A 26,506-nucleotide genomic window follows, 5' to 3' on the forward strand; every position below is an offset into this window, starting at 1 on the left:
CTGCAGTGGCTCAAGAAGCACCTTAAGGGCAATTAGGGATGGGCAATAAATGCTGACCTAGCCAGGGACGCCCACATCCCATGAACGAATAAAAAAACAAGTTATTCGGTTTGCCAGAACACTGGTCCCAGCATGGTTCAGGTGAAGCCCGTCCCAACGGAACAGCTCCCTCTTTCCCTATAACTGGTGCCAGTGCCCCATGAATTGAAACCCACTTCTCCCACACCAATCTTTGAGCCACACATTCATCTCTCTGATCTGATTTACCCTGTGCCAAATTGCTCGTGGCTCACACATGAATAAATGCTGCTTCATTTCTTATTGTTCACAGGTGGAGCTTCATCCAAAATTTCTATCTAAAACTCTAATTTTGTCACTCCTCAAGGGCTAATTGTGCTCAGATTATATCTGCCAACTTACTTTTCAGAAGTTGAGTGCAGACGTTATTGTGTTAACTTATTCAAATATTCATCCATTGGAGTTCTAGATAACTGTATTTTCTTTAGTGATAAAACCTTGAGTAAACATATTTTTAGCAATTGCCTTGTTAAATAGGTGATCAAGTACAATTATGGATAACTGGTAACCCAAAGTCCTGCCAAGAAAGGTCAAATTCTATTCCATTTGACCCATGGTTACTTCATAGACCAAGATCAGAACAGCTCCTTCAGAATCTCTGTAGGGTAGTCATGTGGAGGAATTCACATCAAAAATACTATTTTTAGATTCTTCCAAAGAAGGTATGATTTCTGCCGCATTAGTCTTTTAACAGTCAATGATGATTCCTGTAATAACCATTTTTTGTATGATCAAATTGAGTAAATAATGGAGGAAGGAAGTTAATGATTTACTTTTGTGTTTTTTCTTGTTCTTTTAAAGTTAATCCTCCATAGACTCAGCACCTACACTCCTCTGGGATTGGTTCTGTTTGATCTGCAACTGAAGGAACAGTATTTGAGTTATTTCCTAGATAGGTATCGTTCACCCAGCAAGCATACTATTGAACTGTCGGCTAGTCTGTTTCTAAAGGTACAAATGCAGCACTGGAGCTGGAAGAGTTGCATATGAGGGTGTTGTTAAGAGACATTGCTGCTGTGATTTTTATTCCCTGGTTTGATATACCTATCCTAGAATGTATGGAGGATAAATTAAGGGAGGAACAAGACGATGTCTCATAGGGAAGTCGGTATTGTTTTAGACTGAAAAAGTGAACAAAACATTTTGAGTAAGATGTGTCAAATTGGGAATCACTTCAGTTTTACCAAAGTTTTTTGAAAGAATATGTATTTGGTTTATTAACTTCTATCAAATTACCCTCTATTCATTGTTTTAGGCTGCAGTACCTGTTGAACAAGTGTTGGTGTCCAGCCCACGCCTTGTCCGTTTGATATCTCTCGGGAACCGCTCCATCAGAACTTGTAGATTTTTCGAGCAGTGTTGTGTGCTTCCATTCCCTGGTGCTTTGATGCAACTCGTAAACTGTTTGTTTTTATGGAGCAGTTCATTGGATTTTTTTTCGAGTTTTAGTTTTCATTGTTAATACAGTATTTAAATTTTACAAGTATATTTTTACAATAACCTAGCAGAATATATCATTTTATACTTTTGTTACATGTACTTAGAACAGTCAAGCTTTAGAAGTCATAGATTAGGACAGGAAAAGGAGTTGTAACTGGTGTTCCAAACTTGATTGTTAAGTGCTAGTGCACCTTGTTGATAGGTGTAGAATGTTTACAAAGGGAAACAATTCCTAGATATGGGCGAATGTTTTAATGGACCTACAGTGAAGTAACCCATTATGAATGTTTGTTCTGGTACTAACTTGTCTGTCAGGTGACTGAGTATGTCATAGCATTGTGCACACTTGGTGATATCCCAGCAGCAGCTGGGTTTGGTAGAACTAAAATTTGGAGGTTCATTCCTGGTTCGAGCCTGTATGATTTGATGCAATGTCTGCAGTGAAGAATGTACTGGTGGTTGCAGATAGTCTTCAGCTAACGCTGAGCACACAGCAGACTGCAGAAGAATGGGGGCTGACCGACATTCACAATGGAGCTGAGCAGCAATTGATTGGGTATGTTTCAGCATGCAAATGTTAGTATTGTGATTACTTTAAAGATAAGATTTTTAACAATAAATATCTCACACCCAGTACGTTCAGAATCTTTCCAAAATATGATGCAAACCAATTAGATAAGTAATCCTTCAAAATGTGGTTTGTGCATGTTTTATTTTGCTTGAGCCATTACTTTTTAAAGAATGTACCTTGATCAAGAAAAACTTTGGGACTTTTGTGCATTTCTCATATGGGCACACATAATCGATATTTAGTTGTGTAAAGACACTGTCAAAGTAACCAGTTGGAAACGTATGATTTGTTTCAGGAATACACTCGTACTCAGTGTTTTTTTTATTCATTCACGGGATGTGGGCGTCACTGGCGAGGCCAGCATTTATTGCCCATCCCTAATTGCCCTCGAGAAGGTGGTGGTGAGCCGCCTTCTTGAATCGCTGCAGTCCGTGTGGTGACGGTTCTCCCACAGTGCTGTTAGGAAGGGAGTTCCAGGATTTTGACCCAGCGACAATGAAGGAACGGCGATATATTTCCAAGTCGGGATGGTGTGTGACTTGGAGGGGAACGTGCAGGTGGTGTTGTTCCCATGTGCCTGCTGCTCTTGTCCTTCTAGCTGGTAGAGTTCGCGGGTTTGGGAGGTGCTGTCGAAGAAGCCTTGGCGAGTTGCTACAGTGCATCGTGTGGATGGTACACACTGCAGCCACAGTGCGCCGGTGGTGAAGGGAGTGAATGTTTAGGGTGGTGGATCGGGTGCCAATCAAGCGGGCTGCTTTATCTTGGATGGTGTCGAGCTTCTTGTGTTGTTGGAGCTGCACTCATCCAAGCAAGTGGAGAGTATTCCATCACACTCCTGACTTGTGCCTTGTAGATGGTGGAAAGGCTTTGGGGAGTCAGGAGGTGAGTCACTTGCCGCAGAATACCCAGCCTCTGACCTGCTCTCTTAGCCACAGTATTTATGTGGCTGGTCCAGTTAAGTTTCTGGTCAATGGTGACCCCCAGGATGTTGATGGTGGGGGATTCGGCGATGGTAATGCCGTTGAATGTCATGGGGAGGTGGTTAGACTCTCTCTTGTTGGAGATGGTCATTGCCTGGCACTTATCTGGCACGTATGTTACTTGCCACTTATGAGCCCAAGCCTGGATGTTGTCCAGGTCTTGCTGCATGCGGGCTCGGACTGCTTCATGATTTGAGGGGTTGCGAATGGAACTGAACACTGTGCAGTCATCAGCGAACATCCCCATTTCTGACCTTATGATGGAGGGAAGGTTATTGATGAAGCAGCTGAAGATGGTTGGGTCAAGGACACTGCCCTGAGGAACTCCTGCAGCAATGTGAGGTGCAATGTATTTTTTTTATTTTGCAACTCAACTAAGTTATGTTCCATAAATTAAATTGAATTGACGTGCATATCTTATCTAAAATATTAATAAAACATTTTTAAAGCCTGATTTACCCTAAAATTACCAGGACAGTTGTTTTAGATTCTGAACTTCAAGTGGCTGATTAATTCCTATCATGCACTTGGTTTTAGTGTTATGGTAACATTTTTATTATTTAGTTCTTTTGACTTCACTGATAAAGTTGCTGAAAAAAAAGTAAGCATTCCAGTAATTTCCTTAATTTGGAAAGGTATTTTGAAACCATTACAGTGCATAGCTACCTTAGTTTGAATATGTTTTATGACAAAAAGGTGACTGAGGCCTTTACTTCTGCAGCCCATCTTCGCTTTCAGCTCCATTGAAAAACAAACGAAAGAAAGGGACAACATTTTTGCTGAACCATATGCAAGCACTTTGCATTAATTTGCAAATGACAATAAATGCAATTTTTCAAAAGACAATGTATTAACTCAAGGGTACTGCATGTTTTACATTGATCTTTGTGTTTCAAGTTGAGGGCTGCACTTGCATGTGGTTATTTTTTTGAAGATAGAAAATTTAAAAAAATGTGGACGAACTTTGAATAATAATTACTCCTAGATTTCATTCCCCTTTATCCTATACTCGGTGTATTATTTTTTTTCTTTTTTTTTCTTTAGGTACTGCACAGGAGGAGGCCATTTGGCCTATCGTGCCTGTGCTGGTTCTTTGAAAGAGCTGTCCATTTTGTCCCATTCCCCAGCTCTTTCCCCATAGCCATGTAAATTTCTTCCGTTGAAGTATTTATCCATTTCCCTTTTGAAAGTTACTATTGAATCTGCTTAAAGCCCTCAAGCAGTGCAAAAAAATAACCACATGCAAGTGCAGCCCTCAGGCAGTGCATTCCAAATCCTTACAACTGGCTGCGTTTATATAAAAAAAAGTTTCCTCATGCTGCCTCTGGTTCTTTTTTGTCCTCTGGTTACTGACCCTTCTGCCACTGGAAACAGTTTCTCCTTATTTACTCTGTCAAAACCGTTGATGATTTTGAACACCTCTATCAAATCTCCCCTTAACCTCCTCTGTTCTGAGGAGAACAACCCCAGCTTCTGCAGTCTCTCCACATAACTGAAGTCCCTCATCCTTGGGACCATTCTAGTAAATCTCTCCTGCACCCTATCTAAGGCCGTGACAGCCTTCCTGGAATTGAACACAATACTCCAGCTGAGGCCTAAGCTTGTTTTATAAAGGTTTAGCATAACTTCCTTGCTTTTATACTCTATACCTCTTTTAATAAAGCCCAGGATCCCATATGGTTTTTTAACAGCCTTATCAACTGGTCCTGCCACCTTCAAAGCTTTGCGTTTGTGCACCCCTCGGTCTCTGTTCCGGCACCTCCTTTAAAGTTGTACCATTTAGTTTATATTGTCTCTCCGCATTCTTCCTACCAAATGCATCACTTCGCTCCTCTCTGCGTTAAATTTCTTCTGCCATGCGTTTGCCCATTTCACCAGTCTGTTACTATCCTCCACATTGTTTACTACATTTGAGTTTTGTTTAGTTTCATCTGCCAACTTAGAAAATATACCCTCTATACCCAAGTCCAAATCATTAATATCTATCAAAAAGAGCAGTGGTCCTAATACTGACCCCGAGGGAACACCACTGTATACTTCCCTCCGGTCTGAAAAACAACCATTCACCACTACTCTGCTTTCTGTCCCTTCGCCAATTTTGTATTCACACTGCCACTGTCCCTTTAATCCCATGGACTTTAATTTTCCTATTAAGTCTATTATGTATACTTCATTAAATGTCTTTTGAAAGTCCATATACACAACATCAACCACACTACCCTTATCAACCCTCTCCGTTACTTCATCCAAGAACTCAATGCAGTTGGTCAAACACTATTTTCCTTTAACAAATTGGTGCTGACTTTCATTTATTAGGCCTTATTTTTCCAAGTGCCAATTTATTTTGTCCTGTCGAAGATTGGAAACTGACTTTATAAGGCACTGGTTCGGGTAGTAACAATTTCAACTGTGTACAGTTTTGAAGGCTGTATACCTAGCTGGCAGATCGGCATGTTAGTCGCTTTCTCTTGAGTTTTTTGTCTTTTATTATTTATTATTTTAAACTGTAACATTTTGCTTTGTTTATTGGCAAGTTCCATTTAATATGGACTTACTTTGTGTTTAATTTTCATTGCTGTGCTTTCCTGTGCCGTTGAATATTCTGGATGTGAGTTGCAAACTGTAGAAATGTGTAGGAGTGATGTTTGTCCCCTGATTTTTGTCTTCCCTCATTTTTTGTTTTCAGGAATGAAGACCTACATCAGATGCTGGAGAGCAGCAAGGATTCCCTTAAACTGGAGGCTATGAAGAGAATTGTTGGGGTGAATATTATTTTAACTTTCAGGACGTGTATATTAGCTTTTATTTTGCTCTAAGACATCTGCTAATGCCACTGGCTCCCCACATGCGAAACCTTGTGCCATTAGCTGCAATTTGGTAGTAAAGTTGTTGGGAATTTGTACTACGTCATTTTGCAGTGTAGGTTTACTAGAATGATACCCGGACTTCAAGGGTTAAGTTACGAGGAGAGATTACACAAATTGGGGTTGTATTCTCTAGAGTTTAGAAGGTTAAGGGGTGATCTGATTGAAGTTTATAAGATATTAAGGGGAACAGATAGGGTGGATAGAGAGAAACTATTTCCGCTGGTTGGGGATTTTAGGAGCAGGGGGCACAGTCTAAAAATTAGAGCCAGACCTTTCTGGAGTGAGATTAGAAAACATTTCTACACACAAAGGGTAGTAGAAGTTTGGAACTCTCTTCCGCAAACGGCAATTGATACTAGCTCAATTGCTAAATTTAAATGTGAGATCGATAGCTTTTTGGCAACCAAAGGTATTAAGGGATCTGGGCCAAAAGAAGGTATATGGAGTTAGATCACAGATCAGCCATGATCTTATCAAATGACAGAGCAGGCACGAGGGGCTGAATGGCCTACTCATGTTCCTATGACTGCTGGCTTCAGTGAACCAGAGCAAGCTTACTTTTGGGTTGCAGCTGGTCATATGACACCCATATATCAGGAGATGGTGCCAAGAGCATAGATCTCTCAGTATAAAAGCAGCTGAAGAGAATAAATTGGAAACAGAAGTTATTTGTGTTGAATTGAGAGCAAAAAAGACAATAGTTTGTGGATTAAGTCACAGTTGTTCAGTTAATTGTGAATTCATGGCATGAACTCTCCAAGCACAATGAATGGAAATCATATGAAATGAAGCTGAATGGGGTTTATGATTCAGGAAGGGCTGTGGGTGCATATTTCGATATGAGTGAAGAATGTCTTAAATTTGGAATGAGCTAGGTGGGCCAAGTACTCTCTTCTCATTTAAGGGTTTTAAAGTTTTAGGGCACCAATAAAGTCCCTTTAGAAAGCTGTTACAGCAGCATTGAGTCCTAAGATGAAACAATTAATGGAAATGGAATATCACAACTTGGAGGATTCAGTCTTGCATTGCTTGCAGGGAGAGTGAGAATTCTGATGAGACACGTAAAAATGAATAAAGTATGCTAGAATTGAGGAAGGTTTGGGGGGGGGGGGCGGTGGGGTGGTGGTGAAGGGAAGGAAAGATTTTCAGAAACACTCGTCTCTTTCGGTATTATGTTACAGGAGCTGTAAATCAGGACTTCTCCCCACCCCTTTCCCCCTGAATCACTGTGCTTCTAGGCAACAGTTCAAAACAATAGCACGCGTTAAGTAATGATCTGTGTCAAATCAGGAATCTGGCAAGAAAGTGTTGGAGCTCCACTATATCTTGCACAACTTTCTCCAGATTAAGCCATACTTATTCAGCTGACACAGGAACATTGGTCACTATAGAAGCTAACCCATCAATCAGTGCACTCCCCTTTGGGGAGAATCATTGAGCACTGAACCAAGAGTCTTGTTGGTGATTGCACTGGCTGATGCCACTGCAGTCATTATTGCCCACTATACTTGTGGTGATGCCCCACAAATCAGAGGGTGGTTCATAAACAAAGAACCTCTCAATTCATGGCAAAGTGTACTGAATATATTGGGTTCACTGTGCTACTGTTAAACCTGTTACTGTTGATTCAGAAGTAGTTTACTGGATGCAATTCTGATGTGGCATGCTGTCCATCTAGGATCTGAATTCTGTTCCCCTAATCTTGAAACCAAATAATTGCACACATGAGGCAGGTGGATATTTGCATAGGGTTCAGCAGAGGTAAGGATAACTAGTTAGATTCACAAAATTGGTACATACTGATTTCAGGAGGTTGAGATTTCAAGCACCATTCAGAATTTGATCCTAGGCTGACACGAAGGGAGTGTTGCTTTGTTGGAGTTGCCATCTTTCAGATGAGCCATTAAAATGGGACCTCATTTGTCTGTTCAGCTCAATATAAAAGAACCCATGGTCAATAGAATTGAAGTGGTTTCTTTGCAAATGTTGGATATTATAAGAGTGTTATTAATACTAAAGTTTCAGTCTTAAAATCTCAGTCTTCATTCTTCATTTAGTTCCAGTTCCTTTGAATAGTTCTTGTAGTAGTCTTTTGTAGTAGAAAGTATAGGAGTTCTTCGTCTGGTATATGTTGTAGGTTGTCTTTGTAAAATTGGAAAGCACATCTCCAACAGAGAAAGGTATCAGAAATCAAGATTTTATGGCTATACCATCCAGATACAGGCAAATATAAGTGTGTCATTGAGATATACAAATTTTCATTAAGGGAGGTAAATTTACCCAGGAGCAGAGGATACAGGAGGAACGGATAGCACCTCTACAGATGGAGTTTCATCACTTTGTCTCAAAGCTAACAACATCCTCCCACAGAGAGGCCAGGCAACCATTTCGTCCACGCCAGTTCACAAGCATGAGGACATATAAATTCTGGAAACATTGCTTGCTGGAAACATCGACTTCAATCTGCTCAATAGACTCGCTCTTGAATGCTGTTAATTTGTCAGCTATTTAAGGAAGCTAATCCTAAATTAATCTCAGCAATTTGTATCAACCTCAGACACTGATCTCAACTGTAAATTTATAATCAGCAAGCAGTTAACGCTGAATTACTGTGACACAACTGAACTGCCTTTGTAAGCTGTTTATTTTGTCAATTAACTCTATCTGCCAATTAGTTGCACATTCAATGTTTAAGTTTAAATGCTGCTAACTGTGATTCTGAGGTTGCTAAACAATTGTTAATGCATGACTATTTTGGCTGATTTAGATAATTGGCAAGAAAGGGTTAATTCATTCACTCTAGTGGAGATCCTGATGGGAGATTGGTTGTATAAATGCTAATATAATCCAAACTGGTTAATGTAAGACAGTTTGGTGAGCCAAATGTAGGTATCATTAACTCCGAGGTACAGACTGAGTGGGTAAATACAAACAGGTCCTTGATGAGAAGTTAAGGTGAAGGGATCAATAAAATAAGCTCCGAGAGCCCAGAGGTCGAAGGGGAACAGATGGGGGGGTGGGGGAGAAGCGACAGAGAGGTGAGAGCTTGGGGTTAGAGATGGTGGAGACTGGGGAGGGCTGGGAACTGGGGCAAGGGGAAGAGAGGATCGTAAGTGCACCTGTTTCTGGTCACATTTTTTGGAAAGAGGTAAAGAAATCCATGAACTCTTTGACATTACATAGAATGACTTAGAATGTACAGCACAGAAACAGGCCATTCGGCCCAACAGGTCAATGCCGGTGTTTATGCTCCAGAAGAGCCTCCTCCCTCCCTACGTCATCTAACCCCATCAGTGTATCCTTCAGCTCCTTTCTCCCTCGAGCTTACCAAGCTTCCCCTTAAATGCATCTATGCTATAGTAACTTCAACTACCTCCTTGTGGTGGTGAGTTCCACATTCTAACCACTCTCTGGGTGAAGAAGTTTCTCCTGAATTCCCCATTGGATTTATTAGTGACTATCTTATATTTATGGCCCCTAGTTCTGGTCTCTCCCGCAAGTGGAAACATATTCTCTATGTCTACTCTATCAAACCCTTCCATAATCTTAAAGACCTCTATCAAGTCACCCCTCAGCCTTCTCTTTTCTAGAGAAATGAGCCCCAGCCTGTTCAGCCTTTCCTGCTAAGGATATCTCAGCAAACCTTTTTTCCACCTTCTCCAGTGCCTCCACATCTTTTTTATAATATGAAGACCAGAACTGTTAACAGTACTCCAAGTATGGTCTAACCAAGGTTCTTTACAAATTTAACATAACTTCTCTGCTTTTCAATTCTGTTCCTCTAGAAATGAACATCAATGTTTGGTTTGCTTTTTTTATGGCCTTATTAACCTGCGCCGCTACTCTTAGTGATGTGTATCTGTACCCCCAGATCCCTCCGCTCCTCTACCCCATTTAGACTCTTATCCAAGTGGTATGTGGCCCCCTTATTCACCCTACCAAAATGTAATACCTCACACTTAACGATATTAAAATTCATTTGCCCATTACATGCCCATTCTGCAAGTTTATTAATGTCTTCCTGTATTTTGCTGCAGTCCTCCTCGGTATTAACTATACCTCCCCCCAATTTGGTGTTATCCGTAAATTTTGAAATTGTACTTCCAATTCCCGAGTCCAAATCATTTATATGAATGGTGAAGAACAGTGGTCCCAGCACCGATTCTTGTGGAACAGCACTTCCCATCTTTTGCCAATCTGAGTAACTACCTTTAACCCCTACTCTCTGTTTTCTGTTTTGTAGCCAGCTTGCTATCCATTCTGCTACTTGCCCCCTGACTCCACATGCTCTGACCTTAGTCATGAGTCCACTATGCGGTACCTTATCGAAGGCCTTTTGAAAATCCAAATATATTAGATCTACTACATTACCCTTGTCTACTCTGTTACTTCAAAGAATTCAATAGGGTTGGTCAAGCATGACTGTCCCTTTTGAAATCTGTGCTGACTATTCTTCATTATATTATCTTTCCTATCACTGACATTAAGCTAATTGGCCTAGAGTTCCCTGGACTTGTTTGATCTCCCTTTTTGAACATAGGAATCACATTAGCTGTCCGCCAGTCCTTTGGCACTATTCCCTTTTCTAATGAATTTTTATATATGTGTAATAGTGCCTCTGCTATCTCCTTCCTAACTACTTATAATATGTGCGGATGTAATCCATTCGGACCTGGGGTTTTATCCCCTCAAGTTTGATTAGTTTATCAATTATCTCCCCCTTTTCTATCTTAAATGTCTTCATATCTGTTTTGATCTCTTCTTCTAATGTCATACCGACCACGTCAGTCTCCCTGCTAAGTACTGAGGCAAAGTAATTATTTAATATTTCTGCCATTTTGCTGTCATTACCTGTGAGTTTATCATGTGTATCCCTATGCCTATCCTGATTTTTCTTTTGTTGTTTATGTGCCTGTAGATTACTTTTATATTCCTTGATAATTTAATTTTGTAGTTTCTCTTTGCCTTCCTAATTGTTTTTTTAAACTTCTTTCCTAACCTTTTCGAATTCCCTTTTGTCATCCTCTCCTTTGTTGTCCATGTACTTGGTGTATGCCTTTTTCTTCAGTTTCAATTTTGCTCTAATTTCTTTATTCATCCATAGTTTATCATTACTGGCAAGTTTGTTTTTGCTTTTTAGTGGGATATATTTCTCCTGGACACTTGATCATCGTTTTAAATGTTTCCCACTTCTGTTCTATTTCTTTGTTTATTGCTAAATTTTCCCTAGTTCCATTCTCATCCCCTTAAAATCAGCTTTTTTCCAATTTATTACTTTGGTCTTTGTCTTATTTATGTCCTTCTCAATCTTTATCTTCAACTTTATTATGATATAGTTGAGGTGCTTCCTTATTGTGCAAAATGCATTAATGGACATCCGAAGCCACTATGGACGTGGTGTGCACAAGGGTCAGCAAGTGTACAAAACTTGATTGGTTCAATAAAACTAATCTGTTTTCACTCGTCATCCTCTCTTTTGTTCTATGTGCTATTTTCTGGTTTCCTATTGATGCCATTGATCTGGTCACGTGGATTCATTGAAGTGCTCTTTTGAATTTCTCTTTTCTGGTGTCTACTTTGTTGCTCCCACCACCAGCCTTGCAATACTAGGCGAGATGTCGGGAACTGTGGACGCAAGCCCATAGCCTTCCATTTAAGGCAAAACAGGAAGGAGCATTAAAGCTTGAATTATTTAATAATTAACCACATAACTGTAAATTGAGTGTCAGCATTACTGTCCTCCCATCTCCTTTCAAACAGTCGAGAATCAGCTGTGCCCCATGCAGTTATTTAAAGCTCACGTGCTTTTGTAATAACTGAAACAAAACCCTTTTACAAATTTAAATGGATTATCATGGCTTTAGACATTGTGCAATTAACATAGAAAAGTATATCTGCTAACCAATCTGGCTCTGTAATGGAGACTATAATTCATGTTACAGATGATTGCTAAAGGAAAAAATGCTTCAGAGTTATTTCCTGCAGTTGTGAAGAATGTGGCCAGTAAAAACATTGAGGTATGTTGATCCATTTACTGTGTACAGTTGCTATTTTACTTTCCTAATATTGTGAATAGACTGTATAACTAACACACCCTTCGATGGATGTAAAGCCAATGCCTCGTCATGTACTTTAATCTAAAGGAGATAACCTTTATTACAAATTGTTCCATACTAACATCGAAGCAGGACCATATGTTTTATTTTTATTTAGATAATGCTTACTTTCTGGAATCAATTTCTTTCATCCCCAGTTTGGCTAGTATTAGAGTTTTCATTTTGTTGAATCAAAATTTGATTTTCTGCAATGTGTGATTGTGGATGAAATGTAGATTTTAGTTTACGTATGTGATATTGGGTCATAGAATGAGAGTTTTCATTGAATGGAAGAAGGTGCAAAAATAACACACAAATGAATCACCAGTATACAGTTTTTAAAATCGAAGATTTGACCAGTATGTCACGGAGTTTGCTGCACTAGAATTGATGGATTAATTAAATTGCTTGCTTAGGAAGGTCTGCCTGAGTTCTTAAAGCTGAACACAGTGGTGTTATGATTAGCATCACATCAGGAAACATGGTAGCACTGAGAGAAATAACACTTAGTCTGGGAGCGCAATCACGTCATCCTGAGTGCTCCTGTTTCTGGTCACACATTGTTTTTTGGGAAAGAAGGCTTTTACTGCAGATTTGCAGCCAGATTATGTGTTGGTCTCTCGTGGCTAGCATTGATTTTATCTAATCTAAACCTGGACAAGAGCAAATCGACTGTTTTGCAACCTTCAGTGATTTAATATTGGTAGCTGTGCAAAGGAACATTGTGAGGACTCAATTCCTGATGCAAATTTTTGAAAGCTTCTTGTCCAACTTATCATGAAAATCTGCTCATGATATGTTTATTTGAAATTCTGAACAATATGATATTTTCATATATTGTGCACCAAAGGGACCATTATCAACTTCCCTATGAAATTGATGTGTCATAACCAGAATTTTGAGGATTCAATCCAACTGTTTTAACTTAATCACCAATGAAATCATTTTTTTCTTCAATACTGCATTTTTCAATTTATTTCTTGTTTCCTTTTGAGACATTCCTTCTCTCCTCCCTCCCTCCGCCGTCGCCCCCCCCCCCCCCCCCCCCACATTATGCATCATTGGCAAGATAGCAGATGGTGACATCCCAGTCTCCGCCAGTGTAGCCATTACTGGCTACTGGGTGGTGCATGGAAGTGGTATGCGTTTGCAGTTTGATTTCTCTAGATTGGTGTTGTGTTTTCACATTGGAAAAAGACATCTTCATTCAACACCTACAATATAGTTTCGGTCACTTCACCTGGATATTTGTGAATAAACCTTTGATGGGGTTAGTGATAAAATTTTATCTATAACAAAAACTTGCATTTATATAGAATCATAGAAAGGTTACAGCACGGAAGGCCACCGTTCGCACCGGCTTTGTGGAAGAGCAATCCAGCTAGTCCCACTCCCCTGCCCTATCCAGGTAGCCCTGCAAATTTTTTCCTTTCAAGTACTTATCCAGTTCCCTTTTGAAGGCCACGATTGAATCTGTCTCCACAATCTCCTCAGGCAGTGCATTCCAGATCCTAACCACTCGCTGTGTAAAGAAGTTTTTCCTCATGTCACCATTGGTTCTTTTGCCAATCACCTTAAATCGATGTCCTCTGGTTCTTGACCCTTCCGCCAATGGGAACAGTTTCTCTCTATCTACTCTGTCCAGACCCTTCATGATTTTGAATGCCTCCATCAAATCTCCTCACAAACGTCTCTGTTCCAAGGAGAACAACCCCAGCTTCTCCAGTCTATCCACGTAACTAAAGCCTCTCATCCCTGGAACCATTCTAGTAAATCTCTTTTGCACCCTCTCTAAGGCCTTCACGACTTTCCTGAAGTGCATTGCCCAGAACTGGACACAAAAGTCCAGTTGTGGCTGAACCAGTGTTTTTATAAAGGTTCTTCATGAATTCCATACTTCGGTATTCTATGCCTCCATTTATAAAGCCCAGGATCCCGTATTCTGCTTTAACCACTTCCTCCACCTGCCCTGCCATCTTCAACAATTTGTGCATATATGCCCCCTGATCTCTCTGTTCCTGAGCCCCTTTTAGAGTTGTGTCCTCTAGTTTATATTGCCTCGCCTCGTTCTTCCTACTGAAATGTATCACTTCGCATTTTTCAGCATTAAATTTTATCTGCCATGTGTCCGCCCATGCCACCAGCCTGTTTATATCCTCTTGGAGTCTATCACTATCCTCCTCACTCTTTACTACCCTTCCAAGTTTTGTGTCATCTGCAAATTTTGAAATTGTGCCTTGTACACCCAAGTCCAAGTCATTAATATCTATCAAGAAAAGCAGTGGTCCCAGCACTGACCCCTGAGGACACCACTGTACACCTCCCTCCAGTCCGAAAAGCAACCATTCACCACTACTCTGTTTCCTGTCCCTAGCCAATTCTGTATCCATGTTGCTACTGCCCCCTTTGTTTCACGGGCCGCAATATTGGTGACGAGGCTACCATGAGGCACTTTATCAAACACCTTTTGAAAGTCCATATACACCACATCAACTGCATTGCCCTCATCTACCCTCTGTTACCTCCTCAAAAAACTCTATCAGGTTAAACGCGATTTGCCTTCAACAAATCCATGCTGGCTTTCCTGAATCAATCCACACTCGTCCAAGTGACTGTTAATTCTGTCCCGGATTATTGTTTCTAAAAGTTTCCCCACCACTGAAGTTAAACTGTCTGGCCTATAGTTGCTGGGTTTATCCTTACACCCTTTTTTGAACAAGGGTGTAACATTTGCAATTCTCCAGTCCTCTGGCACCATCACTGTATCTATGGATGTTTGGAAGATTATGGCCAGTACCTCCTCAATTTCCACCCTTACTTCCCTCAACAACCTAGGATGCATCCCATCCGGACCGGGTGACTTATCTACTTAAAGTACAGCTAGCCTTTCTAGTACCTCCTCTTTATCAATTTTTAGCCCATCCAGTATCTCAACCCTATCTTACTTTACTGAGACTCTGGCAGCATCTTCTTCCTTGGTAAAGACAGATGCAAAGTACTCATTTAGTATCTTGGCCATCCCCTCTGCCTTCATGAGTAGATCTTCTTTATGGTCCCTAATCGGCCCCATCCCTTCTCTTACTACCCATTTACTGTTTAAATGCCTGTAGAAGACTTTTGGATTCCATTTTATGTTGGCCACCAGTGTATTCTCATACTCTCTCTGCCCCTCTTATTTCCTTTTTCACTTCCTCTCTGAACTTTCTATATTCTGCATGGTTCTCATTTGTGCCCTACCTTTCTGCCTTGTGGGAATGTGCCTAGACTGTACCCAAGCCATCTCCTCTTTAAAGGCCACCCACAAAATTACAGTTTTGCCTGCCGATCTTTGATTCCAATTTACTAGGTCAGATCTGTTCTCATCCCATTGAAATTGGCCCTCCTCCAATTGAGTATTTTTACTTCAGAGTGGTCAGTGTCCTTTTCCATAGCTATTCTAAACCTTATGTTACTATGATCACTGCTCCCTAAATGCTCCCCCGCTGACACTTGCTCCACTTGGCCCTCATTCCCTTGGACCAAGTCCAGCAATGCCTCCTTCCTATAATGCCTTTAACATAGAAAAACATCAGAGAGACGTAATCGGACAAAAAATGGGTGCCAAGCCAAAGGAGGTATTAGGAGCACTGATCAAAAGCTGGGTTGGTGAGATGAGTTGTAAGAGGAGGAGAGGGATAGGGAGGGAATTCCAGAGGGTGGGTCTTAAATGCCTCAATGAGGGGGCATGCATAACAGGCCAGAGTTGGAGGAGCAGAGAATTCTCGGGGTGGATGGGCGTAGGGGAGCATTGTAGGGCTCGGATGAAATGAGCTTGAGGGTTTAAGGGGCAAGGCCATAAAGGGATTTGCACATGATGATAACTTTTAATTGGAGGCATTGGAGGACCGGGATCCAATGTCGTTCGGCAAGGACAAGAGTGACAAGGTTGTGCAGAACATGATACGGGCAGGAGTTCTGAGGTGAAGTTTACAGAGCATGGGACAGGAGAGCGAATAATCTGTCTGAAACTGAGACAGTGATTGGTAAGGGGGATGGAATTGGTGGCAAGGGTATGGTGTGTGTGGGCGGGGGGGCAAAAACGATGGCTTCAGTTTTCCCAGTGTTTAACTAGAGGAGATGGCAGCTCATTGAAGACTGGGCGTCAGAAAAGCAGTCTGACAGATGGTGGAGAGTAGAGCTGACCCCATGACTTTGGAGATGTTGCCGTGGGGGGCAAGGTTAGATGCTTGGGAGACTCCAGATGCAGAGACGATGCATGGGCAGGAAGAAAAGCCATTGCTGGAGATGCTCTGGCTACGATTGGATAGGTACGAGTAGAACCAAACTAGGGCAACCCCACTGAGCTGTATAATTTTCATTACCAATTTTCTCCCATGGTAGTTGTCAAAAAATATATCCTACCAAACTGCCCTTCATAGTGAATGTCTCTCAACTTACTCTGAGAATTGGCTGATTCATTAGCTATGAATATACTGGGTTTTTTTTGTATCTCCTTTCTCTTTTTACAGTTGAAGAAGTTGGTGTATGTTTACCTTGTACGTTACGCAGAAGAGCAGCAAGATTTGGCCTTACTATCAATTAGCACATTTCAACGTGCATTGAAGGTCAGTGTTACCAACCTAAAAGATTTGGAAGCAATGTTCTTGAAATACTTGTACAAATTAAACCTATCCAAGTAATTTGAATTTTGAATATGCTACTTCTTAGTTTATTATTATGGACTTTTTCGTCCGCATCAGTTATGTTTTTTTCCCCTTTTATTATGTTATTCTCTACTTTTGTTCAATGATATTAGCCAAAATCTTTCCACCTTGATTTCCATTTTCTCCCAAATAATTTTCCATCAAAATAATAATCTACCCATCGAATCTACCAAAAGAATTCTACCATGGCATTCCAGCAAAGAGAAATTCTAAGATAGTCACCTTGATAGCTCCTTACTGAAGTTTAGAAACATAGAAAATAGGAGCAAGAGTAGGCCATTCGGCCCTTCGAGCCTGCTCTACCATTCAAAATGATCATGGCTGATCGTCTAACTCAATACCCTGTTCCCGTTTTTTCCCCATATCCCTTGATCCCTTCAGCATTAAGAAATATATCATCTCCTTCTTGAATACATTAATAACTTGGCCTCTACTGCCTTCTGCGGTAGAGAACTCCACAGGTTCACCACCCTCTGAGTGAAGACATTTCTCCTCATCTCGGTTCCAAATGGCATACCCCGTATCCTGAGATTGTGACCCCGGGTTCTGGACTCCCTGGCCATCGGGAACATCCTCCCTGCATCTAGTCAGTCTAGCCCTGTTAGAATTTTATACGTTTCGATGAGATCACCACTCATCCTTCTAAACTCTAGTGAAGAAAGGCCTAGTTGACCCAATCTCTCCTCATATGTCAGTCCTGCCATCCCAGGAATCAGTCTGGTAAACTTTTGTTGTAATCCCTCCATGGCGAGGACATCCTTCCTCAGATAAGGAGACCAAAACCGCACACAATACTCCAAATGTGGTCTCACCAAGGCCCTGTATAACTGCAGTAAGACATCCCTGCTCCTGTACTCCAATCCTCTTGCAATGAAGGCCAACATACCATTCGCCTTCCTAACTGCTTGCTGCATCTGAATGCTCGTTTTCAGCGACTGGTGTACAAGAACACCCAGGTCTCGTTATACCTCCCCTTTTTCCAATCTATCACCATTCAGATAATATAAGCTGCCTTTCTGTTTTTGCAACCAAAGTGGATAACCTCACATTTATCCACGTTATACTGCATCTGCCATGTTCTTGCCCACTCACCCAACTTGTCTAAATCACATTGGAGCCTCTTTGCATCCTCCTCACAGCTCACATTCCACCCCAGCTTTGTATAGTCTGCAAACTTGGAAATGTTACATTTAGTTCCCTCATCCAAATCATTGATATATATATTGTGAATAGCTGGGGCCCAAGCACTGATCCCTGCGGTACCCCACTATCCACTGCCTGCCACCCGGAAAAAGACCCGTTTATTCCTACTCGCTGTTTCCTGTCTGTCAACCAAATCTCAATCCATTCCCCCCAATCCCATGTGCTTCAATTTTGCACACTAACCTCTTGTGTGGGACCTTATCAAAAGCCTTCTGAAAATCCAAATACACCACATCCACTGGTTCTCCCCTATCTATTCTACTAGTTACCTCCTCAAAAAACTCCAGTAGATTTGTTAAGCATGATTTCCCTTTCACAAACCCATGCTGACTTTGTCCAATCCCGTTAATGCCTTCCAAGTGTTCTGTTATCGCATCTTTTATAATAGACTCCAGCATTTTCCCCACTACTGATGTTAGGCTAACTGGTCTGTAATTCCCTGTTTTTTCTCCCTCTTTTAAATAGTGGGGTTACATTTGCCACCCTCCAATCTGTAGGAACTGCTCCAGAGTCTATAGAATTTTGGAAGATGATCACCAAGCAGCCACTATTTCCAGGGCCACTTCCTTTAGTACTCTGGGATGTAGGTTATCAGGCCCTGAGGATTTGTCAGCCTTTCGCCCCATTAATTTCTCTAGCACTTTATTTACTGATATTGGTTTCCTTCAGTTCCTCCCTCTCACGAGACCCTTGGTTCCCTAACACTTCTGGGAGGTTATTTGTGTCCTCCTTTGTGAAGGCAGAACCAAAGTATTTGTTTAATTGTTCCGTCATTTCTTGGTTCCCCATTATAATTTTCCCCATTTCTGACTGTAAGGGACCTACATTTGTCTTCACTAATCTTTTTCTCTTGACATATTTATAGAAGCTTTTACAGTCAGTTTTTATGTTCCCTGCTAGTTTACTCTCATACTCTATTTTTCCCCTCTTAATCAATCACTTTGTCCTCCTTTGCTGAATTCTGGACTGCTCCCAATCTTCAGGCTTGCCGCTTTTTCTGGCAATTTTATATGCCTCCTCTTTGGATCTAATACCATCCCTAATTTCTTTTGTAAGCTACGGTTGAGCCAGACAGGAATGAATAATTGTTGTAATTCCTGCACACGTTCTTTAAATATTAGCCATTGCCTATCCACCGTCATCCCTATTATTAGTAAAGTTCCCCAATCTATCAAAGCCAACTCGCACGTCATACTTTCATAATTTCTTTTATTTAGATTCAGGACCCTAGTTTCGGATTCAACTACTTCACTCTCCATCTTAATGAGGAATTCGATCACGTTATGGTCACTCTTCCCTAAGGGACCCCGCAAAACAAGATTGTTAATTAATCCTTTCTTATTTGCACAATACCCAGTCTAGGATCGCCTGTTCTCTAGTTGGTTCCTCAATGTATTGATCTAGAAAACCATCACGTAAACACTCCAGGAATTCCTCCCTCACAGTATTCTTGCTAATTTGGTTTGACCAATCTATATGTATATTAAAGTCACCGATGATTATAGTTGTAACCTTCTTGCATGCGTCTCTAATTTCCTGTTTAATGCCCTCCCCAACATATCCACTACTGTTTGGGGGCCTATAGACAACCCCCAACAACGTTTTCTGCCCCTTGGTGTTTCTTAGCTCCACCCATACAGATTGCACATCGTGATTTTCCGAGCCAATATTGCATTGATTTCCTCCTTTACTAACAACGCTATCCCACCTCCTTTCCCTTTTTGCTTGTCCTTCCTAAATATTGAATGCCCCTGGATGTTCAGTTCCCATCCTTGGTCACCCTGCAGCCATGTCTCCATAATCGCAACCACATCATAACTGTTAATATCTATCTGCACTGTTAATTCATCTACCTTATTGCGAATGCTCCGCGCATTTAGACACAATGCCTTTCGACTTGTCTTTTTAAGATTGCTAGCCATCTTAGGGCCATAGTGGAAAATAAAACTATTTGTTTTTTGCCCTTGTTTTCTCTGCCTTCCACTATTGCTTCTTCCCTTTCTGTCTTTTGTTTCTATCCTTGTTTCCCCCTCCTCTGTCTCCCTGCTCAAGTTCCCATCCCCCTGCCATTCTAGTTTAAACCTTCCCCTACAGCACTAGCAAACACCCCAGCGAGGACATTAGTCCCAGTCCTGTTTGGGTGTAACCCGTTCCGCTCGTACAAGTCCCACCTTCCCCAGAACCGGTTCCAATGTCCCAGGAATCTAAATCCCTCTCTCCTACTCCATCCCTGCAGCCATGCATTCATCTGATCTATTCTCCTGTTCCTATACTCACTAGCACGTGGCACTGGCAACCAAAGGTATTAAGGGATATGGGCCAAAGGCAGGTATATGGAGTTAGATCACAGATCAGCCATGATCTTATCAAATGGCGGAGCAGGCTTGAGGGGCTGAATGGCCTACTCCTGTTCCTATAGTCCTGTGTTCCTATGGTAGTAATCCTGAGATCACTACCTTTTGAGGTCCTGCTTTTTAATTTATCTCCTAACTCTTTAAATTCACCTTGCAGGACCTCATCCCTATTTTTTTGCCTATGTCGTTGGTACCGATATGGACCACGACTACTGGCTATTCACCCTCCCCCTCCAGAATGCTCTGCAGCTGCTCTCTGACATCCTTAACCCTAGCACCAGGGAGGCAACATACCATCCTGGAGTCATGTTTGCGGCCGCAGAAACGCCTGTCTGTTCCCCTTACAATTGAATCCCCTATCAATATAGCCCTGCCACTCTTATTCCTCCCCTCCTGTGCAGCAGAGCCACCCGTGGTGCCACGAACATGGCCCTTGCTGCTTTCCCCTGATAAGCCATCTGCCCCAACAGTATCCAAAGCAGATAGTTTATATATGCTTCTGGGGAAAAAAATGATCACACATCACACAAAAAGTTATAAACCTGGGCCAACATTTTCATCTTCTCTGTGCAGTGCAACCCACAGAGATCTGAGTAGGGGCTTCAGTTGCACACTTCTTTCCACCCCTGCATATCTTTCCCACCAACCTCTCTGGGACTTCTTAATCTTCAACTAGTTGACTGCCAATGGTTGGAAGACCCAATATGAACAAACTAAATGAGCATGTGCCGGAGTCCATCTCCAATCTAAAAGATGATTTCTGGGAGTCTCTGCATGGCATTCTTTCCTGGGCTCTTGGGTCATTGTTCAGTGGTCTGCTCTCTGGAGAGAACAAGGGGAATGTGAAAAGAGGAAAGTTTATAAGTTGACATTTTTTTAAAGGAATACTCTTAAACTGATCAGGAATCTGAAAATGGAACCCTTGTTAGTTCCAGCAATTTATACTAAAAATCTACTGATCCTGATATGTTTTGATGAAAATCAGAACTTCATTAAAATCCTCTTGTTGCCTGCCATTGTGCACTTAAATAGTATTTATAACTTTCCTTCTGAGTTGTCAGTGTTGGCCACTCTGTTATGATATGCTGTAGATACATAGTTGTTATAATTTGAGCACATTGCTTATCCAGTTTAATTTTTTTAAAAGATGCTGTTCTGTGTTCCAGTCACTGCCTGCATTCGGTTCACTGCTATTCAATCTTTATAACAAGTTTTTAAAATTAAAACTAACATTTCAAATTAAAACGAGTGTCATTGTGTACATCTAAGGCTTTTCGTATTTTGTTTCCGTTAAAAGAAATGGTTCAAAGTTAGGTAAATGCGTAGCAAATTAACAGCATTAGCAACTATTTGAAGCATTAGGATTTGAATCTCAGATAGCCGTAATAGTTATTGTAGATGGCAGAAGTATGCATATTTTTGGATCCTGAGCAGTTCCCTGGAATTTTTTTCTTGGAATTTAAAAAAAACCTCCTCCAACTTTCTATATAAATGCATTTACTTAGTATGGTGTTGAGCCATAAAGATCAAATTCCCAGGTTCAATCTCTGGTTTGCGTGGGGTTGCTACAGTTGCCCTCAATTTTCCTGGGCTTAGGGAAATGAAAAATCAATGAGCTCGTGATTGTTGCCCATTGACCTTTTCATGTGTACAAAAGGCGAGGACACGATTGAGCTCGTGCTTCTGGGCTGGCACAACGAATGGTTGCTTGGGTTCGGAGGTGGAGGATTGCTGTCATCAATGTAATTGTACCCCAGGGTGAACCTTTGGGAGAAGTCAGATGGATGGAGGGCAGGGGGGGTCCTCTTTGTGTAATTTGGTTTATTATTTGTCGCCTTATTTATTCTAGGACCCTAATCAGTTGATTCGGGCAAGTGCTTTACGAGTTCTGTCCAGTATTAGAGTGCCAATCATTGTTCCAATAATGATGCTGTCTATTAAGGAAGCTGCCAGCGACCTGTCTCCATATGTCAGGAAAACTGCTGCCCATGCCATTCAGAAACTTTACAGGTGGGTACACGTGTGTTTTAAATGAGGTTCAAATTTGATGAAATTTCAGTTTCCAATGTTCAGATTGTTGCGGTCGGTAATTTTAATATTCTACAAAGCCTTTGAATGATGGAATATTCTAGTTCTGTTTGTCAGGAAGTGGAAAAAACTCGTTGCTTATTCCTGGATTTGATATAATCCAAAGTCACGTAGAGTGGTGGATTTAGTGGTGTACTCTGAAAATCTAAATTGGTCGCTTAACCGTCTGTCCCCTACAAGACGAGGGGAGCAACATGAGAGATGCTGATGCTGAAGTCAGACCTTGATGTCCATGCCATGAGCACATGAACTGCTTCATGTGCACTTAGCTTTCGTTGATAAAAACAGAAAATGCTGGAACTGCACTGCAGGTCAACTAGCTTCTGAAATGTAAAGATACATTAACAATTTGAATAGGATGCTTCAGGAGAATCGATGAAGGGTCCCAACTTAAATATTAACCTATCTTTCCTTTTCAGATGCTGACTGACCTGTGCATTTTCAGTATTTTGTGTTTGTTTGATTTTTTTAAAAATCCCTTTTTTGCTCATTGTGTTCGTCAAAACAGTGACAAAGCATACTGTTGTTTCTGCCAGTGGAATGCACACTCAATATTGAGAGAACATTCCATTGGTCACCTCTCTGAATCCCTCGCTTTCTGGGTGGCTATCTGTTTTCCTTGGCTGATCTGTGAAACACTTTGGGGCAATTTTTAAGTTAAAGATACTATATAAATGCAAGCTGTTGATGTTTGGACCTGTGCGCTTTTGTATGCAGAAGTTCAAATGCATAATGAACTGTCAGCCACTGAGTCAGGGTTTTGGTGGCATTTGTTAGACGACAGAAATCAATGATTTTTTTGGTTGACTCCTGAGTTTATTTTCTCCCAAGACTTTATGCTTCCACCAGCATTCAAAGGTAAACTCATTTGGGACCTCAGCCTTTCACACAGCTGCCTTGATAGCTGGTAGGTATAACAATTGCTGAAAGATTCTAATGGCTGAATCTTGGAGCAGTTTAATAGATTTTGGTAACCTAGAGTTTATTAAACCAGGAAAAGCAGCTTTCATTATGATAGTTTTTCTTCACCTTTCTCTTCCCGGCCCCCCTCCCTTCCTTTTGAGACTCCACTGCCAGTTCTTGGGCAAGAATTTAGATTATGCTTCTGTCCGTACTGGTCTTCAGCCAGAAGGCTTCTATGAAATTAGAAAGGAAAGAAAGACTTGTATTTACATATAGCACCTTTCAGGATGTCCCCAGGCAATGAAATATTTTTGAAGTGCAGTCACTGTTGTAATGTAGGAAACGTGGCAGCCAATTTGTGCACACCAAGTCCCGCAAACAGAAATGTGTTAATGACCAGATAATCTGTTCAGTGACGTTGGTTGAGGGATAACTATTGGAACTCCCTTGCTCTGGCTATTTGAGATGCTTTATTTGATGCCATACTGCAACAGTGCTGTTGGATTTGGGGATTCAACATGGGAATCCTGGACACAGGATTGTTTTCTCCTCCATTCCTATAACCACATACACACGTGCTAATTCAGTTACTGGTGCATTGAGTATCCACTATCCTGGTCCCTAGTGATCAGCTATGAATTTTGTGTTTTCCTGTTGAATTCAAAGTGGCAGATATAACCTTTAATTTGACTTGTAGTAACTGTTTTGCAACCTTTGGAGCTGAAATCTTTCCAAAACTAATACTCTATCCAAAAAATATAATTTTGTTAGGATTGGACAAAAAAGCTTGGTGTAAGCTGTGGAAAAAATGAATAAAATTTATCGTCTTAAATTCAGTGCTTCACATCACCATACTAATCAAAATTTAAAATGCAGGATATAATTATAATATGAGTCATAGTCATAGAGTTATACAGCACGGATAGAGGCCCTTCGGCCCATCGTGTCCGCGCCGGCCATCAGCCCTGTCTACTCTAATCCCATATTCCAGCATTTGGTCCGTAGCCTTGTATGCTATGGCATTTCAAGTGCTCATCCAAATGCTTCTTGAATGTTGTGAGGGTTCCTGCCTCCACAACCCTTTCAGGCAGTGAGTTCCAGACTCCAACCACCCTCTGGGTGAAAAAGTTCTTTCTCAAATCCCCTCTAAACCTCCCGCCTTTTCCCTTGAATCTATGTCCCCTTGTTATAGAACCCTCAACGAAGGGAAAAAGCTCCTTAGTATCCATCCTATCTGTGCCCCTCATAATTTTGTACACCTCAATCATGTCTCCCCTCAGCCTCCTCTGCTCCAAGGAAAACAAACCCAATCTTCCCAGTCTCTCTTCATAGCTGAAGCGCTCCAGCCCTGGTAACATCCTGGTGAATCTCCTCTGCACCCTCTCCAAAGCGATCACATCCTTCCTGTAGTGTGGCGACCAGAACTGCACACAGTACTCCAGCTGTGGCCTAACCAGTGTTTTATACAGCTCCATCATAACCTCCTTGCTCTTATATTCTATGCCTCGGCTAATAAAGGCAAGTATCCCATATGCCTTCTTTACCACCTTATCTACCTGTTCCGCCGCCTTCAGGGATCTGTGAACTTGCACACCAAGATCCCTCTGACCCTCTGTCTTGCCTAGGGTCCTCCCATTCATTGTGTATTCCCTTGCCTTGTTAGTCCCTCCAAAGTGCATCACCTCGCACTTTTCCGGGTTAAATTCCATTTGCCACTGTTCCGCCCATCTGACCAACCCATCTATATCGTCCTGCAGACTGAGGCTATCCTCCTCGCTATTTACCACCCTACCAATCTTTGTATCATCAGCGAACTTACTGATCATACCTTTTACATTTATATCTAAGTCATTAATGTAGACCACAAACAGCAAGGGACCCAGCACCGATCCCTGTGGTACCCCACTGGCCACAGGCTTCCAGTCACAAAAACAACCTTCGACCATCTCCCTCTGCCTTCTGCCACTAAGCCAGTTTTGTATCCAAAGTGCCAAGGCACCCTGGATTCCATGGGCTCGTACCTTCTTGACCAGTCTCCTGTGGGGGACTTTATCGAAGGCCTTACTGAAATCCATGTATACCACATCCACTGCGTTACCCTCATCCACACGCCTAGTCACCCCCTCAAAAAATTCAATCAAGTTAGTCAGACATGATCTTCCCTTGACAAAGCCATGTTGACTATCACTGATTAATCCTTGCTTCTCCAAGTGGAGACTAATTTTGTCCTTCAGAATTTTTTCCAATAATTTTCCTACCACTGATGTTAGGCTCACTGGCCTGTAGTTCCCCGGTTTTTCCCTACTCCCCTTCTTAAATAATGGTACGACATTAGCGGTTCTCCAGTCCTCTGGCACATCCCCTGTGGCCAGAGAGGTTCTGAATATATGTGTCAGAGCCCCCACAATCTCCTCCTTTGCCTCACACTAATTATTATTTTTGTTCCTACCCACAGTTTAGATGCAGAGCAGAAAGAACTATTAGTAGAGGTCATTGAAAAACTGCTGAAAGATAAAAGTACGGTGAGTAATGCAGGTCCAAACTGCCAAATTCTTTCAGGATTATAAGAATATTTCTAGTAAGTGTCTATGCTACTCATGGCGGTGAAATTATCAATTTTAAAAATCATATTAATTGAATTCTGCCTACATGTGACCTAAATGGGTACTCAAATAATACTGCAGCCTTTGTTTGTTTTTTGCAAGTATTTTTAATGAAATACATTAGTGGTCCAACCTCAAATACAATCTCATTGGTTTCCTTTATCCTTAAGGTTCAGTAATGTTTAGATAATGTGCAAAATGCATCAGTTCCTATCAATTTGATGTGGAGATGCCGGTGATGGACTGGGGTTGACAATTGTAAACAATTTTACAACACCAAGTTATAGTCCAACAATTTTATTTTAAAATCCACAAGCTTTCGGAGGCTTCTTCCTTCCTCGGGTGAATGTGGAACTGAAATTCCACATTCAGTTCCACATTCACCTGAGGAAGGAGGAAGCCTCCGAAAGCTTGTGGATTTTAAAATAAAATTGTTGGACTATAACTTGGTGTTGTAAAATTGTTTACAATTATCAATTTGATAGCCATGAAGTGAGCACAGACCACTTTAGTTTAGTTGCAAGATGGCAGCCTTGGCGTGGGGACAAAGTGACACTTCTTGGCTTTTGCTCAAAATATGCTTTTTTATATATATGTGTGTGTGTGTATACATACATACAA

At 41.3% G+C, this 26,506-nt stretch overlaps 1 protein-coding gene across 3 annotated transcripts in view; it reads left to right on the forward strand.

Annotated features, from left to right (window-relative positions):
- ap3b1a (adaptor related protein complex 3 subunit beta 1a) overlaps positions 1–26,506 on the forward strand; it is a 240,440-nt gene that overhangs the window by 25,585 nt on the left and 188,349 nt on the right. For 2 of the 3 annotated variants that reach the window (XM_067982676.1, XM_067982678.1), the window contains exons 2-6: positions 5,756–5,831; positions 11,879–11,953; positions 16,540–16,635; positions 22,141–22,301; positions 25,738–25,804. In XM_067982676.1, the coding sequence (XP_067838777.1) occupies positions 5,756–5,831; positions 11,879–11,953; positions 16,540–16,635; positions 22,141–22,301; positions 25,738–25,804 (475 nt within the window). Of the gene's footprint in view, positions 1–881; positions 2,075–5,755; positions 5,832–11,878; positions 11,954–16,539; positions 16,636–22,140; positions 22,302–25,737; positions 25,805–26,506 lie in introns of those variants that run through there. The other variant, XM_067982677.1, reaches the window with a different exon arrangement.

The sequence above is a fragment of the Heptranchias perlo genome, chromosome 4, assembly GCF_035084215.1.
Source record: "Heptranchias perlo isolate sHepPer1 chromosome 4, sHepPer1.hap1, whole genome shotgun sequence".
NCBI classification, from domain to species: Eukaryota; Metazoa; Chordata; class Chondrichthyes; order Hexanchiformes; family Hexanchidae; genus Heptranchias; species Heptranchias perlo.